This window comes from Carettochelys insculpta, chromosome 3, assembly GCF_033958435.1.
Source record: "Carettochelys insculpta isolate YL-2023 chromosome 3, ASM3395843v1, whole genome shotgun sequence".
Classification (NCBI taxonomy): Eukaryota; Metazoa; Chordata; order Testudines; family Carettochelyidae; genus Carettochelys; species Carettochelys insculpta.
The window spans coordinates 3,019,311-3,032,116 of record NC_134139.1 but is presented as its reverse complement, the minus strand read 5'-3'; the positions used below and the strand labels follow the sequence as shown (position 1 = coordinate 3,032,116).

The 12,806-nt window shown below is 51.8% G+C and overlaps 1 protein-coding gene across 1 annotated transcript in view; it reads right to left on the bottom strand.

Annotated features, from left to right (window-relative positions):
* Positions 1-12,806, bottom strand: part of MERTK (MER proto-oncogene, tyrosine kinase) — an 81,949-nt gene that overhangs the window by 35,706 nt on the left and 33,437 nt on the right. The window contains exons 6-7 of the mRNA XM_074988420.1: positions 12,215-12,330; positions 1,866-2,049 (exon numbers count right to left, since the gene is read on the bottom strand). Of these exons, the coding sequence (XP_074844521.1) occupies positions 1,866-2,049; positions 12,215-12,330 (300 nt within the window). The remainder of the gene's footprint in view (positions 1-1,865; positions 2,050-12,214; positions 12,331-12,806) is intronic.

The following is a 12,806-nucleotide window of genomic DNA, read 5'->3' as shown; positions in this document are numbered from 1 at the left end:
CCACAGAGCTGGTGGCTTTCCTGGGATTGACGGAAAGGCAAGCAGGCCCCAGGGCCAGGGCAGAGCAGACTCTGGCTTGCTTTTCTCCCCCACTTCCCCATTCCAAGAGCTGGGACCAACCACGACAAAAGCTGTATTTCATAACTCCTCCATGGCCCATTGCCCCACAGCCCTGTCAGAGTGCCATCGGTTGCTTTCGCTGGGATTCCTGCTGATAAGACGTGAACCCAGGGCTCCAGTGAGCACTGAAAAGGCTGGCGCCTCATTCCCAGAGAGCTAACTCCGACCAGGGTTCCTTGTCTCCCTGCGATGGCCCCTACAGCGTGAACCAAGGTGGTCCCCTGCTCACGACGCAGTTGGGCTGCTGGCCCCGTGGGCAGATGTGTGCCCCCATTGGGCTGTGCTTTGTGCGGAAAGGCCCAGAGCCACTGCACAGTGAGGGAGGGCAGAGCGTGTGAGGAATTTCTTTCTTCACCCAAGCACCTGGGTCTTGGAGAGCTGAGACTTCAGCAGACCTGAGAGCAAGCACAGGGCATCCATGCCGGCTGGGCTTTTGCAGCCCCCAGAAGCCAAGTTCTGTGGGAGAGCCAGGTGGGGGAACGGGACACAGTCAGGCTCTGGCTGTTAGATGTTGCCAGGGGTAAATCGGCAATGAACTGCTCTGTGGGCCCCATCCTGCACGCGATCTGCGCGGAGCAGGAGTGAGCCTGCGGTCACCCCAGCCCTGTGCCTGCTGCAGCCTGGGAGCGGAGCAGGGTGTGACGTTCTGCCAAGCCAGCTGTTTGGGGGGCAGTGAATGGAGCCGGAAAACTCCTCCCACGCCACTTGCTGAAAGCTCAGCAGGGGTCCAGTTCCCTGCAGCCGCTCCTGCAGGCCGGAGGCTGAGGGCAGACTGGCCCAAGCTGCTGAGAGCACAAGGGAAGGAGCTACTTTCCCTAGAGCAGAGGTAGGTGTCCTGGGGATATATTTCTATGGCAGGGCTGAGAGGTTCAGTTCCCCAGGAACCCTGATGTTCTGTGCGCTGCACATGGACAGACATTTGTGTTTCCCCCACGTGGGGAACGGCACACATATATATGGCCCCTGCCCTGGCGGGCGGACGCCACACAGGTCCAGGTCAATCTCCTCAGAAACGCCCTCTCTTAGGGGGCAGAGTGCCCAGCCCCCATGTCTGGGCTGGGTGTCTTTGGCTGAGGAGAAGCTGAGTCCAGGAGTCACCAGGGGAAGCTCCCCACCATGCATAAGGCAGTCAGACTAGGTCACCACAGGGTCCTTTCCTGGCCCTACAATCTAAGGCTTGATGAAGGAGTTTGTTTTTTTGCACTTGGTGAGGAATCACGTTGGTGCAACAGGAAGGGCTGGTGCTAGTTCTGCCCCCACGGCCCTTTGGGAAGGAAACAAAGGCCTGAGAGAAAAAAGAAGTGACAGCAAGGTGGGAACACGCTGTCAAAACAGAACTTAAAGTCACCACAACGTGGGCTGGGCAGCAGCTTCCTTGTGGTACAGCTGTGCAGGGGCCAGCCAGAGCAGAGAGAGCTTTTGCCCTTCACAAGGCAGCAGCCAGCTGGGTTTTCTGGCCTGAGAGGTAGGCGAGTCACAACTGTGAACTCACCAGGGCCTCCCCTGTGACTGCCAGTGCAGCAGTGAGGCCACCTAGCACATGCACACGCTTGCCTGCTACACTTCCCGGGGCTGTCAACCACATGAAGGAGGTCCTGGAGCTCCATCCTTGGGCCTCAGCAGGGCGTCCTCAGTTCCTTCTCAGCAAATTCAACCCCTCCCCTGCAGGCAGCAAAGCCTCTGCAAAGCACGTATTAACAATCCGGGCTGGGACTCCATCCTCAGCCTTATTCGCTCTCACCTACCTCCCTCAGTTGTGCTGGTCAGGATCCAGGGGCTGAACGAAGACCAGCCAATCTCATTCATGCAGGAAACCCGGATGCTGTACTCGGCCATGGGGTGCAGCTGCTGGACGCGATACAGATGAGGCGGCACAGAGGTGTTATACGTCAGAAAAGAGCCATTGCTTGGTGGAGCTGCGTCTCTGACCTTAATTGAAAAAAATCACACCAGGGATGTGCATGAGTCAGCAAGAACCTGCCAAGCCAAAGGCACATTAGGACTTTCATCCTCCCTGCCCTCTGCTCTTCCCACAATGCTCCCTTCATTCTTAGGGGGAGGAGAGCTGGGGTTCAGGGGAGGTTCAGGGTTGACAGTAAGGCTAAGACTTCTACCAAACACAGCCTGCCAAAAGAGCAGCCAGTCTGGGTCCAACTGAGGGTCCTTCTAGCACAGTGCACGCTCTTCCAACACTGGCCAATGCCAGGGCTTCTGAAGGAATAAACAGACCAGGTATTCATCAAGTGAACCACCCTCTCTTGCCCCCTCCCAGCTGCGGGAAAGAGAGGCGAGGGACACCCAGCACATGGGATTGCACATGTTCTCGTCTGAGACGAGGACAGGGAATGCCTACGGTAGAAGGTAGAGCTGCTCTCATGTGCACGCCCTGGTGTCAGCGCAGAAACAAGCAAAGCGTAACGCAGAAGCAATGTGATGGAAGCAGCTGCTCCCGGGATGGAATCCCCACTCTAAAGGCTCAGCATGGGGTATTCCAACACGCTTCTAGTTACAGAAGCCCCTTTGTTACTGACAAGCCCCGCAAACTGTACAGACACTATAAAAGGAGGATTCTGCCGCGCTGTGAGAGAAACCAGCTACGGCAGGTGGCACCTCAGGGTATTTAATCAGTTGTTTTTCTTGCACTGGATTACTCAGAACCCAAGTACATTGTCCAGTGAAAGGCATGACGGGAGACAAAGTAGCCAGTCACAACAAGAACTGGACGCAGTGAGATTAGCTGGAAGTCATGTAATGATCAGGATCTTATCTTGCCCTACAAGGATTTGACTCAACTGCACTCTGACTTGCTGCTGTTGAAGAACACAGCATGAAGCCAATTAACACTCTGGACTTACAGTGACTTATCCCCCAGCTGAATTAAAATGCCCAGCCTTTTACAAGATAGGAAACCTTCCAGTGAAAAATATCTGAGCTAAGAATGTGACAAGTCTTCCAGAACTTTTACCTATAGCATGAAATGCACACACAGAGTACCCCAAGCCTTCCAGCCATGCCCAGAGATTAAAATCCAGCACCGCTATGAGACGGCTTTCAGCTGGGTTCCTGCATGCGAACCACTACACTCAGCTTCCGATTGCCCACTCAGGACTGCAGCTGTATAAATAACAGAAGAGTCAGGCCCTTTATTGCTAGTCACAGGAAGTGTCAAGAGGGAGAACCTCTGAAAAGTACCTGCATAAGCATCAGGTCTCTTGTAAGTAGACGGCAGAGGGAGAGAAATAATGTGTCATGGGCACTGAACCTGGTCACGGATGATGTGATCACCCAGTTCTCTGAATGTTCTGGTGGAGACCCTGCATCACACAGCAACTTCCCTAGAGCACTGGTCCCGCAGTGATGTTACCAGCTAACTTCCCGCTGACTGCTCCTACCACTGCTGGTGAAAGTGAAGCACTACACACCCCAGGAACTCATCACTAGAAGTGGGTAGAGGAACGTGATTCCCACCATCTTGTTCAGTAGTGAGCCCATGTGAAATATAGCAGGCTCATCGCTAACTTTGGTACCAGTCCATAACTGAGCATGTTTCTGGGTTGAATGTGGTTCACAAAACCCTAAGCAAAACCTCAGCAATAGTAGTCCAAGTAAGACATGCATGTGGATTCCTAACAGACAGGTGGACCAGACATGCTTACGAATTCTAAATCCATCTGAATCCTCCCCATTCCTTCTGGAGAAGGGCGGTCAGATATGGGTCACTGGTAACAGGAATACCTGGCTCAGTTCCAGCTAGCCAGAACAAAGAGAAAATCCATTGCTACCCTGCGCATGGTCAAGAATTAATGACCCAACTGGTTAGACAGCATCACCTGAGCCAGGCTGAGTAGTGAAGCAGGAGCAAGTGCAATGGCTGGGTCATGCAGCTGTTCTTGCCAGGAATCGTATGTTGTTTTCTGATTCAAAAGGCTATTTCCAACTGGTGGGTCACATACATGAAGTCATAGGAAATTCTCTGCTCCTCCGCCCTGCTTCCTGAGATTTAGGAAGAATGAGGCACTCAGTGCTGCACAGCACCTCAGGGGATGAGGCATGGGCTGACCTTTCACCTTCACCACCCCTCTGACACTGAGGGTTGTGGAATTGTCAGGGGTGGGGGCCTCTTGGTCCAGAGACAGCAGATGTGTTTGAGAGCGAATGGAAACAAGCTGGACCTTACTTCCCATTTTTCATGGAACTGGGATGGACATGAGAAGTCATGAAGTTCAGTCCCCTGTACTCTTGGCAGGACCGAGATATAACTGGAGATACACCTGTCCTGGAACTGGAAGGGACCTCGAGAGGTCGTCTAGTCCAGTCTCCTGCCCCCTCAGCAGGACCAAGCACCATCCCTGACATCTGTTTGCCCCAATCCCCGAATGGCCTCCTCAAAGACTGAGCTCACAACCCTGGGTTTAGCAGGCCAATGCTCAAACTACTGAGCTATTCCTCCCCCTGCTCCCCCAACAGGTGTTTCTCAAACCTGCTCTGAAATATCTCCAGAGATGGAGATTCCATAACCCCACTGGGCAATTTATTCCAGTGTTTGACCACCCTGACAGCTAGGAAGTTTTTCTAATGTCCAACCTAAACCTCCCTTGCTGCAGTTTAAGCCCATCGCTCCTTGCCCTGTCCTCAGAGGTTAAGGAGGATAATTTTTCTCCTTCCTCCTTGTAGCAACCTTTTAGGTACAATACTCGAAAGCTGTTATGGCCCCTCTCAGTCTTTTCTTTTCTAGACCAAACAAACCCAGTTCTTTCACTCTTCTCTCACAGGCCATGCTTTGTAGGCCCTTCATTGTTTTTGTTGTTCCTCTCTGGGCCTTTTCCAGTTGGTCTGCATCTTTTTCTGAAATGTGGTACCCAGAAGTGGACCCATGACTCAACGTGCCTAATCAGCACAGAACAGAGTGGAAGAATTACTTCCCGTCTTGCTTACAACACTCCTGTTAATACATTCCAGAACTACGTTTGTTTTTTGCAACAGTATATCACCCTGTTGATTCATCTTTAGCTTGAGGTCCACTCTGACCCCTCGATCTCTTTCTGCAGCACTCCTTCCTAGACAGTCACTTCCCATTTTGTATGTGTACAGCTAGCTGTTCCTTTCTAAGAGGAGTACTTTGCACTTGTCCTCATTGAATTTCATCCAATTTATTTCACGCAGTTTCTCCAGACTGTCCAGCTCATTTTGTATTATAATCCTACCCTCCAAAAGCAGCTGCAACCCCTCCTGGCTTGGTATCCTTCACAGGCTTTGTAAAACTGATCCCTGCAGAACCCTACTTGTTATGTCTGTGAACCATTTTTAATGAGTCTCATTATTTTCCTATTTTAACATCTTAGCCCTTCTCACTTTCTCCAGCATTCACTACTCAAGGCTTCTGATCAGCACCAACTTTTATGGTGAAAACTGAAAAAAAGACATCATTGAGCACCTCTGCCATTTCCACATTTTCTGATATTATGTATATTGCTCAAAATTTTAACTCAAACAGGCCAGGTGCTATCAGAGCTGTGACTCACGGGAAGGCAAAGATGTCACCTGACCTCTTGCAGATATCCATCTAAATCCCAGCATTCCCCCACTACCATCTAGACATAAGCACACTCCCTCAGCAGTGCCAGGCACTTTTAAAACTCAGATTTTAGCCACCACAGTCTTGAAGGCAAATAACATTTTTCCTTAAAAAGATGCAACCTTTGAACTGAGCTTACACAGATATACACACACCTCATGAAAGGGTTAATAATAAGTGGACTGGAAGTGTTTTGGGTGGTGTTTAATTCTATACCACATGTCATTTCCCTCAGTTTTTTATCCAAACTATTATCCTGGTTAATATAAAAATGAACCTTTTACACACAATAACTAAGTCACCAAAGAGCAGTACAAGGCTGGGGCCTGGAAACACCCCTGCCTTCCCAGATTCGCTCTGTGCATGAGCTGCCTGCAGCGTTGCCCATATCTGTGTTCACTTACTCATTTATCAGGAAACCAGCTTCCCCTTCAGCAGAGTGCGAAGGGTGGAGAGGGGTCTACCTCTGAGTCTCCCTGTGGACACTTAGAAAGCGTTATTTTGCTTTTGGTGTGCTTTCCTGGCACATAAAACAGGACAGCAATGAACACAGCAGAGACCTCTTACTGCTTCCGAACGGCATCAGTGGAAGAGCTGGTGGTGGCAGCTTGGATTCTCCCTGTGGCCAGAGAGCACTCCCTAGCCCCCAATGGCCAGGACCCAGCTTTGAAAGCGTCCCTCTTCCCCTAAGTCCAGTAGCAGCAATGTGGCCTCCACGTGAGCTGGGCTCTGAGGAGGGTCTGGGACCACTTCAGACTCAGACATTGCATGTCACCTTGTGGGCATCTGCCCACGCATTCGACACCAGCACCATTTCCTCAGCCCAGAGTCCAACCCAAACAGCTGAGCGGGCGCTGGGACCATGTACAGGGAAGGGCCACCTCATCCCCAGCTCGTCACAGAATGGCTCTGCCAGCACCCCACAAGTAAAGCTGAAACCCGGAGGCTGCAGCAGCGGCCAGATGCCTAACAGCATAATGCAGACAGACCCTGCACCAGGAAAGCGACTTGTCCTTGTACAAGTCCCCTCTGTCTCTCCCCCACGACGGGGGTGAAGGAGGGACTGGAAACCAGGCACTGCTCTGACACTGCAGTTGGCATATCCAGGCCCCCAGTGCAGCTGCTCCCTGTGCCACGCAGGGATCCACTACTTCCTGGGGAACACAGCCACACCGGCGGTGCTGCCTGGAAACCCTCCCCGGCTGCAGAGGACAGCACAGGATTAATCACCGAATTCCCCCACGTGAAATTCAACAGTGGCTGGTGAAATCTGAACTGGCAGCCAGAGGCCCTCGGGGAATCGATTAAACCCCAACAGCAGCGTCTGCCAGGCACCCGGCAGCTTGGCCACAGGAGGGGCCGTCTTCTCAGACCTTTCGGGCAGCAGCACAGGGAGTGTCGCTGTGTCGCACCCATGGGAGCCCGGCACTGCTGTAACAGTTACGCTCGGCTGTGCCTCCAGCTGTGGCACCAAGCTCCCTGGCTTCGCCCCAGCGGCGATGGAGCGGCAGGACTGCCCGATCCGATGGTAAAATCTCACCCCAGTGGCATCCGCTGACTAACCTAGCCTGCGACCCTGCAGCTGCCACTGTGGAATCAGTGACCAGCCCCTGCCTGACTGCACGTCACACTTTCAAGCAGCTTGTCATTTCCAGGCCCTTCACGCTGCCCACGCTGGGCCGGCACACCCAGAACTGCACAAGTCCCACGCGGCTTTGTGTTCCCAGAGAGCCCAGGGATTACATCCCTCGGCTCTCCAGCTCCTCTCCAGCCAGGGCAGGGAAAGCTCACAAAGCAGGGGAGGGGTCTAGTCCCACCCATCTGTGGCTAGCTGAGGTCTGTTGGTCTCTCCCTCTGCCCACGGAGGCTGTGCTGGCTGGGAGCAGGCCAGAGGAGTGGTTGCGATTCAGACAGGCGCAGAGCTCTCAGAGTGTCGCTTGCTTGTGAAGGGATGCCAATTGCTGCAGGCTTTTCAGGGTGCAGCTTATCTGCCCACGTGCCCTGGCCCCGCTCGGCTGGCCGGAGCATGGCGGGGGGAAAGGGGTGGGTTATGTGCGTTCATGCCCACCCTGAAAGCTCCGTACCCAGCTGTCACTCCAAGGTCACATTTCCATTAAGGTTAGGCTGCCAGTCTTTAGCAGATCCTGCCTTGCAGCTGCGTGCAATATTTGTGCCTCCGGGAGAACACCCACCATTAATCTTGCCCTGTTTTCCCTGCACTGGCAGATCTGGAACCAGGGCATTATGGGCTAAACCCTACCTCCCAGATCTACCATCTTCTGTCTACTTGAAAGTTAGTGTATGTAACCCGCCTTGTCCTAAGCACAGGACCATTCTGTTACAGCCCTCTTCCATGGTGATACCACACAGGCCAGATGTGCTCTGTAAAAACAGCAACTAAGACCTATACTAAATATCTTGCAGGCATCGCACAACTGATTTACCCAAGTTACAAGTGCAGAACTACTAGCAGTAGAGAAAATCATGGAAAACAGGTCCACCAACGGCCATTAGCCAGGATGGGCGGACGTGGTACCTGTTGCCCCTCTTTGCCGAAGCTGGGAATGGGCAACTGGGGAGGGATCACTTGGTGATTCCCCATTCTGTTTATTCCCTCTGGGGCACCTGGCACTGGCCTCTGTCGGAAGACAGGACACTGGGCTAGTTGGACCTTTGGTCTGACCCAGTGTGGCCATTCTTCATTCATTCAAAATTCATAATGATCTGGACAAACTGGAGAAAAGGTCTGAGGTAAACAGGATGAAATTTAATCAAGACAAATGCAAAGTGCTCCACTTAGGAAGGAACAATCAGTTTCACACATACAGAATGGGAAGCAACCATCTAGGAAGGAGTATGGCAGAAAGGGATGTAGGGGTCATAGTGGACCACAAGCCAAATATGACTCAACAGCGTGATGCTGTTACAAAAAGAAAAAAAGCAAACTTGATTCTGGGATGTATTAACAGGTGTGTTGTGAGCAAGATATGAGAAGTCATTCTTCTGTTCTACTCTGCGCTGGTTAGGCCTCAGTTGGAGAATTGTGTCCGGTTCTGGGCACTGCATTTCAAGAAGGATGTGGAGAAATTGGAAAGGGTCCAGAAAAGAGCAACAAGAGTGATCAAAAGTCTAGAATGAGAGAGGTAGCCATGTAGGTCTGTAGCTTCGAGAACAACAAGAAGTCCTGTGGCACCTTAGAGACTAACAGATATTTTGGAGCATAAGCTTTTGAGGGCAAAGACCTGCTTCATCAGACGAATAAGCGATCATCAGATCATCTGATGAAGCGGGTCTTTGCCGATGAAAGCTTATGCTCCAAAATATCTGTTAGTCTATAAGGTGCCACAAGACTTCTTGTTGTTCTCAAAAGTCTAGAGAACATGACCTATGAAGAAAGGCTGAAAGAACTGGGCTTGTTTAGTTCGGAAAAAAGAAGACTGAGGGGGGACATGATAGCAGTTTTCAGGTATCTAAAAGGGTGTCATAAGGAAGAGGGAGAAAGCTTGTTCTTCTTGGCCTCTGAGGATAGAACAAGAAGCAATGGGCTTTAACTGCAGCAAAGGAGGTTTAGGGTGGACATTAGGAAAAAGTTCCTAACTGTCAGGGTGGTCAAACACTGGAATAAATTGCCTAGGGAGGTTGTGAAATCTCCATCTTTGGAGATATTTAAGAACAGGTTAGATAAATGTCTATCAGGGATGGTCTAGACAGTACTTGGCCCTGCCATAAGGGCAGGGGGCTGGACTCAGTCTCACAAGATCCCTTCCAGTCCTAGTATTTTATGATTCTATGATTCTTAGGGTATGTCACCTATCACTTAATTTAGCCTCTGTACTAGAAGACTGGGCAGTAGCGAAAGTGATGCTGATTTTTTTAAAAGGCTTGTGAAGTAATCCTGGCAATTACAGTAATCCTCGATTTACACAGAAGTTGCGTCCTGGGCAGCCTACACATAAATTGAATTTTGCATAAACTGAGAGGGGCGGGTTGGGAAGATTCCCGGAATTCCCCTGGCTGGGGGAGTGGGCAGCTGGTAGAAGAGGGGGCAGCCACGTGGTCCCTGGCTTCTCCCAGCTGGGAAGCACACAGATGGGAAAAACTGTGCCGCAAGCAGCTGTCTGCACACTGGGCTCCCCAGCTGGGGGACCTGGGGGCTGGAGGCAGCACACAGTTTCCACTTGCCCTTAACTCATGCTAATGCTAGTTAAACACAAATCGAAACTGTGCTCCTCGACGGCTTACTGTACAGGCAAGTAAGCCTAACTTTACCACCAAACAAATTGGATGAAACTATAGTAAAGAACACAGTTGTCAGACATGTCGTCAGAGTTGCCACCAGCGTGGTGCTCTGCTCTCTCCAATGTATCACTCGGCTGCGTGCGTGTGTTCCCTCTGTGCGCTGCCCCAGCTCTGCAGATAGCTGACACAGCAGCCTCGAAGAGAACCCCCAATGACCACAGAGTCTAGTAAGGTGCGAAGGCACGTTGGCCAGGTTTATTGCCGTATTGGACACAATAGTAGTTCCCTGTAGACTTCTCAGTCTAAGTCAGGGCATACTACAAATATGCACCCACAGTCAATGGACTCGGCTCAGTCAGTGGTGGGACTTTCCACTGCCCCCTCGGCCGGACCCAGACCACATCCCAAGATTACATTCTTATACACAGGTACAAACAACTTACACATCACTCCTGACGTATTGAGGTACACCCCTTCTGCGTAGTTAGGTGCCGCCTCCCCCTTTGTACATGTTGGTTTGAACAAAACAACTCTATCCATCATATTATCCTTTTGCCCCTGTCATTGGGATGTATTGGCCCATTCTTTCTTATCTGTGGGATGTTCCAGGGTAGGGAGTTCTTGTACCATGTACCTGCCATACTACCCTTTTGCCTCTGTCATTGGGATGGATTGGCCTATTCTTTCTCATCTGTGCAATGTTCCAGGGTAGGGAGTTCTGGTAGCATGTACCTACTTCAATATGCTAGGTAGATATGTTTGTGCACCATCAACCCTCTTCTCGCCAACTTCTGTGAGCAATGCATTCCTTTAGCTCACAGCTGCACTTTGCTTTCTGTTAGCAAAGTCTTGACCATTACTTTGGTTCAGGCCTAAGGCCTCATACTGGGCCTGTACTTACTACAAGACACATAGATGAGCACAATATAGTGGAGAAGAGTAAGTTGTCAGGAGACAAGACACCAGGGTCAGGACTGAAATAGTGAAGAGGTACCAGTAATGTCCTCCATGGTTCTGTACAGTGACCGGGGCTGCTCAGCACAGTCATACCTGAGCTGAAAAAGGGGATGAGCAAAGAATGAGGTGGGAAAAGTTGTAGCTGATACAAAATTATTAAAATTGTTAAGTCCAAAGATGGCTGTGAGAATTCCCAATAAATTTTATAAAACTGGGTGACTGGGCAACTAGGTAAATCCATGGTATGCCCGCACCTTGACTAGCACATGCAGATGTATTGGATTTGGGAAAGGTTCAGAAACGGACAAAACAATGAGGAAAGACACCTTCCAGATGAGGAAAGATTGAAGGGACTGGGACTGTTTGGTTTAGAGACGAGATGAACAAGGGGTGATAGGAGAGCAGTCTATAAAATCATGAACGATGTGGAGAGAGCAAGCAGGAAAGCGTGATTTACCCTTTCATGTAAGAATCAGGGGTCACTCGAGGAGACAAATGGCAGGTTTAGCACAGACAGAAGGAAAGAATTCTTTATACACAGTCTGCTTGTGGAACAGGCACAAAAAAGAACTGGATGAGTTCAAGGGGGGACAAGCCCATCAGTGGCCACTAGCCCAGATGATCAGGGATATAACCCCATGCACTGGGTCCCTAAACTTCTGGCTGCCAGATTGGCTGGCAGGGGATGGATCACTCAGTAATTGCTCTGTTCTGTTCATTCCCTCAGAAGCACTTGGCATGGGCCCCTGCTGGCAGACAGGGCATTGGGTTAAGGTGGACCATGCGTCTGGCCCAGTACGGCCGTTTTTATGGTCTTAACTGAAACATGCCCCAAATCCCCTGAAATGGCAGAGTGGGGCATGCGGGGAGACCTAATCCCTCCTTCCCTCCCTGCCACTTCCAAGGGAGAGTTAATCAAGCGCTGCCAAAGCCTCTTACAAGCCATTTCTTCGACTTGCTCCAGGCGTCTGACCAGCAGGAACCTCATGGCTCTGACATCCTGACCCCCATCAGGGCCGTGGCCCCTCTGCTCAGCAGCCCAGCAACATGCAGAGGGCGTATGGCGACCAGCTGCTCTGCACACAGTCTGTGGGGGGTCCAGCAGGGCCTCTCTGCCGCAGATGGAACCGGGCTCGTGTTCTCGTGTCTTGACCACACAGAGGGTCCAAATCAACTCTCACGTCCACCGAGCGACTCACCCAAGCTTCTGCGAGGCTCTGCTGGATGGTGCATGCGGGAGGAGAGGCAGGCCAGCATGGGCCTCCCTGCAAGCACCGTGCTGCAACTAACACAGGCAGCTCCCCTCCCAACGCTGCGGCTTACCTGAAGGCGGCAGCTGTGCAGAGGTGAGTAGCCGTCAAAGCCGGGGACCCACGTCACCACCAGGCTGTGCGCTGCTCTGTTCTGGATGCGCACATCGGCTGGGGCAGCTGGAGCTCCTACGTTGGACAGACAGCCCCAGTCAGCCCTGCAGCGTGTGAACACGAGGCAAGCTCCCAGCAGGCAGCTGCTGTGGCGTGCCGGTGAGCGTGTGCAAGGAACACCCAGCCGCTGAACACCGGCAAAGAAGCCTCCCGCCTCCCCTCGAGGAACAAGCTTGGCCTCCCCGGGTAGCAGAGCTGCTGGGTTGGGTCAGGGGAGCAACATCACCCCTGGAATCAGATTCAACACAGCAGGGCCAGGGTGAGGAGCAGGGGCATGTGGGGATTGCTGGGGCTGACCCCAGGGCTGGGAGCTAGCTTGGAAGGCTAGTGCCATTTGAACCCGCACCTAAGGAACCTGCAGTGTATTCATGGGCTCAGTGCTGGGCAGCTGCCAGGGGGCTGGGCAACGTACAACGTTTCCTCCGGGACAGTCAGAACATGTTTCTTTTTGCGGGCCTGGTGCTCAGAAGTGGATGAGTGGACTGTCCTAG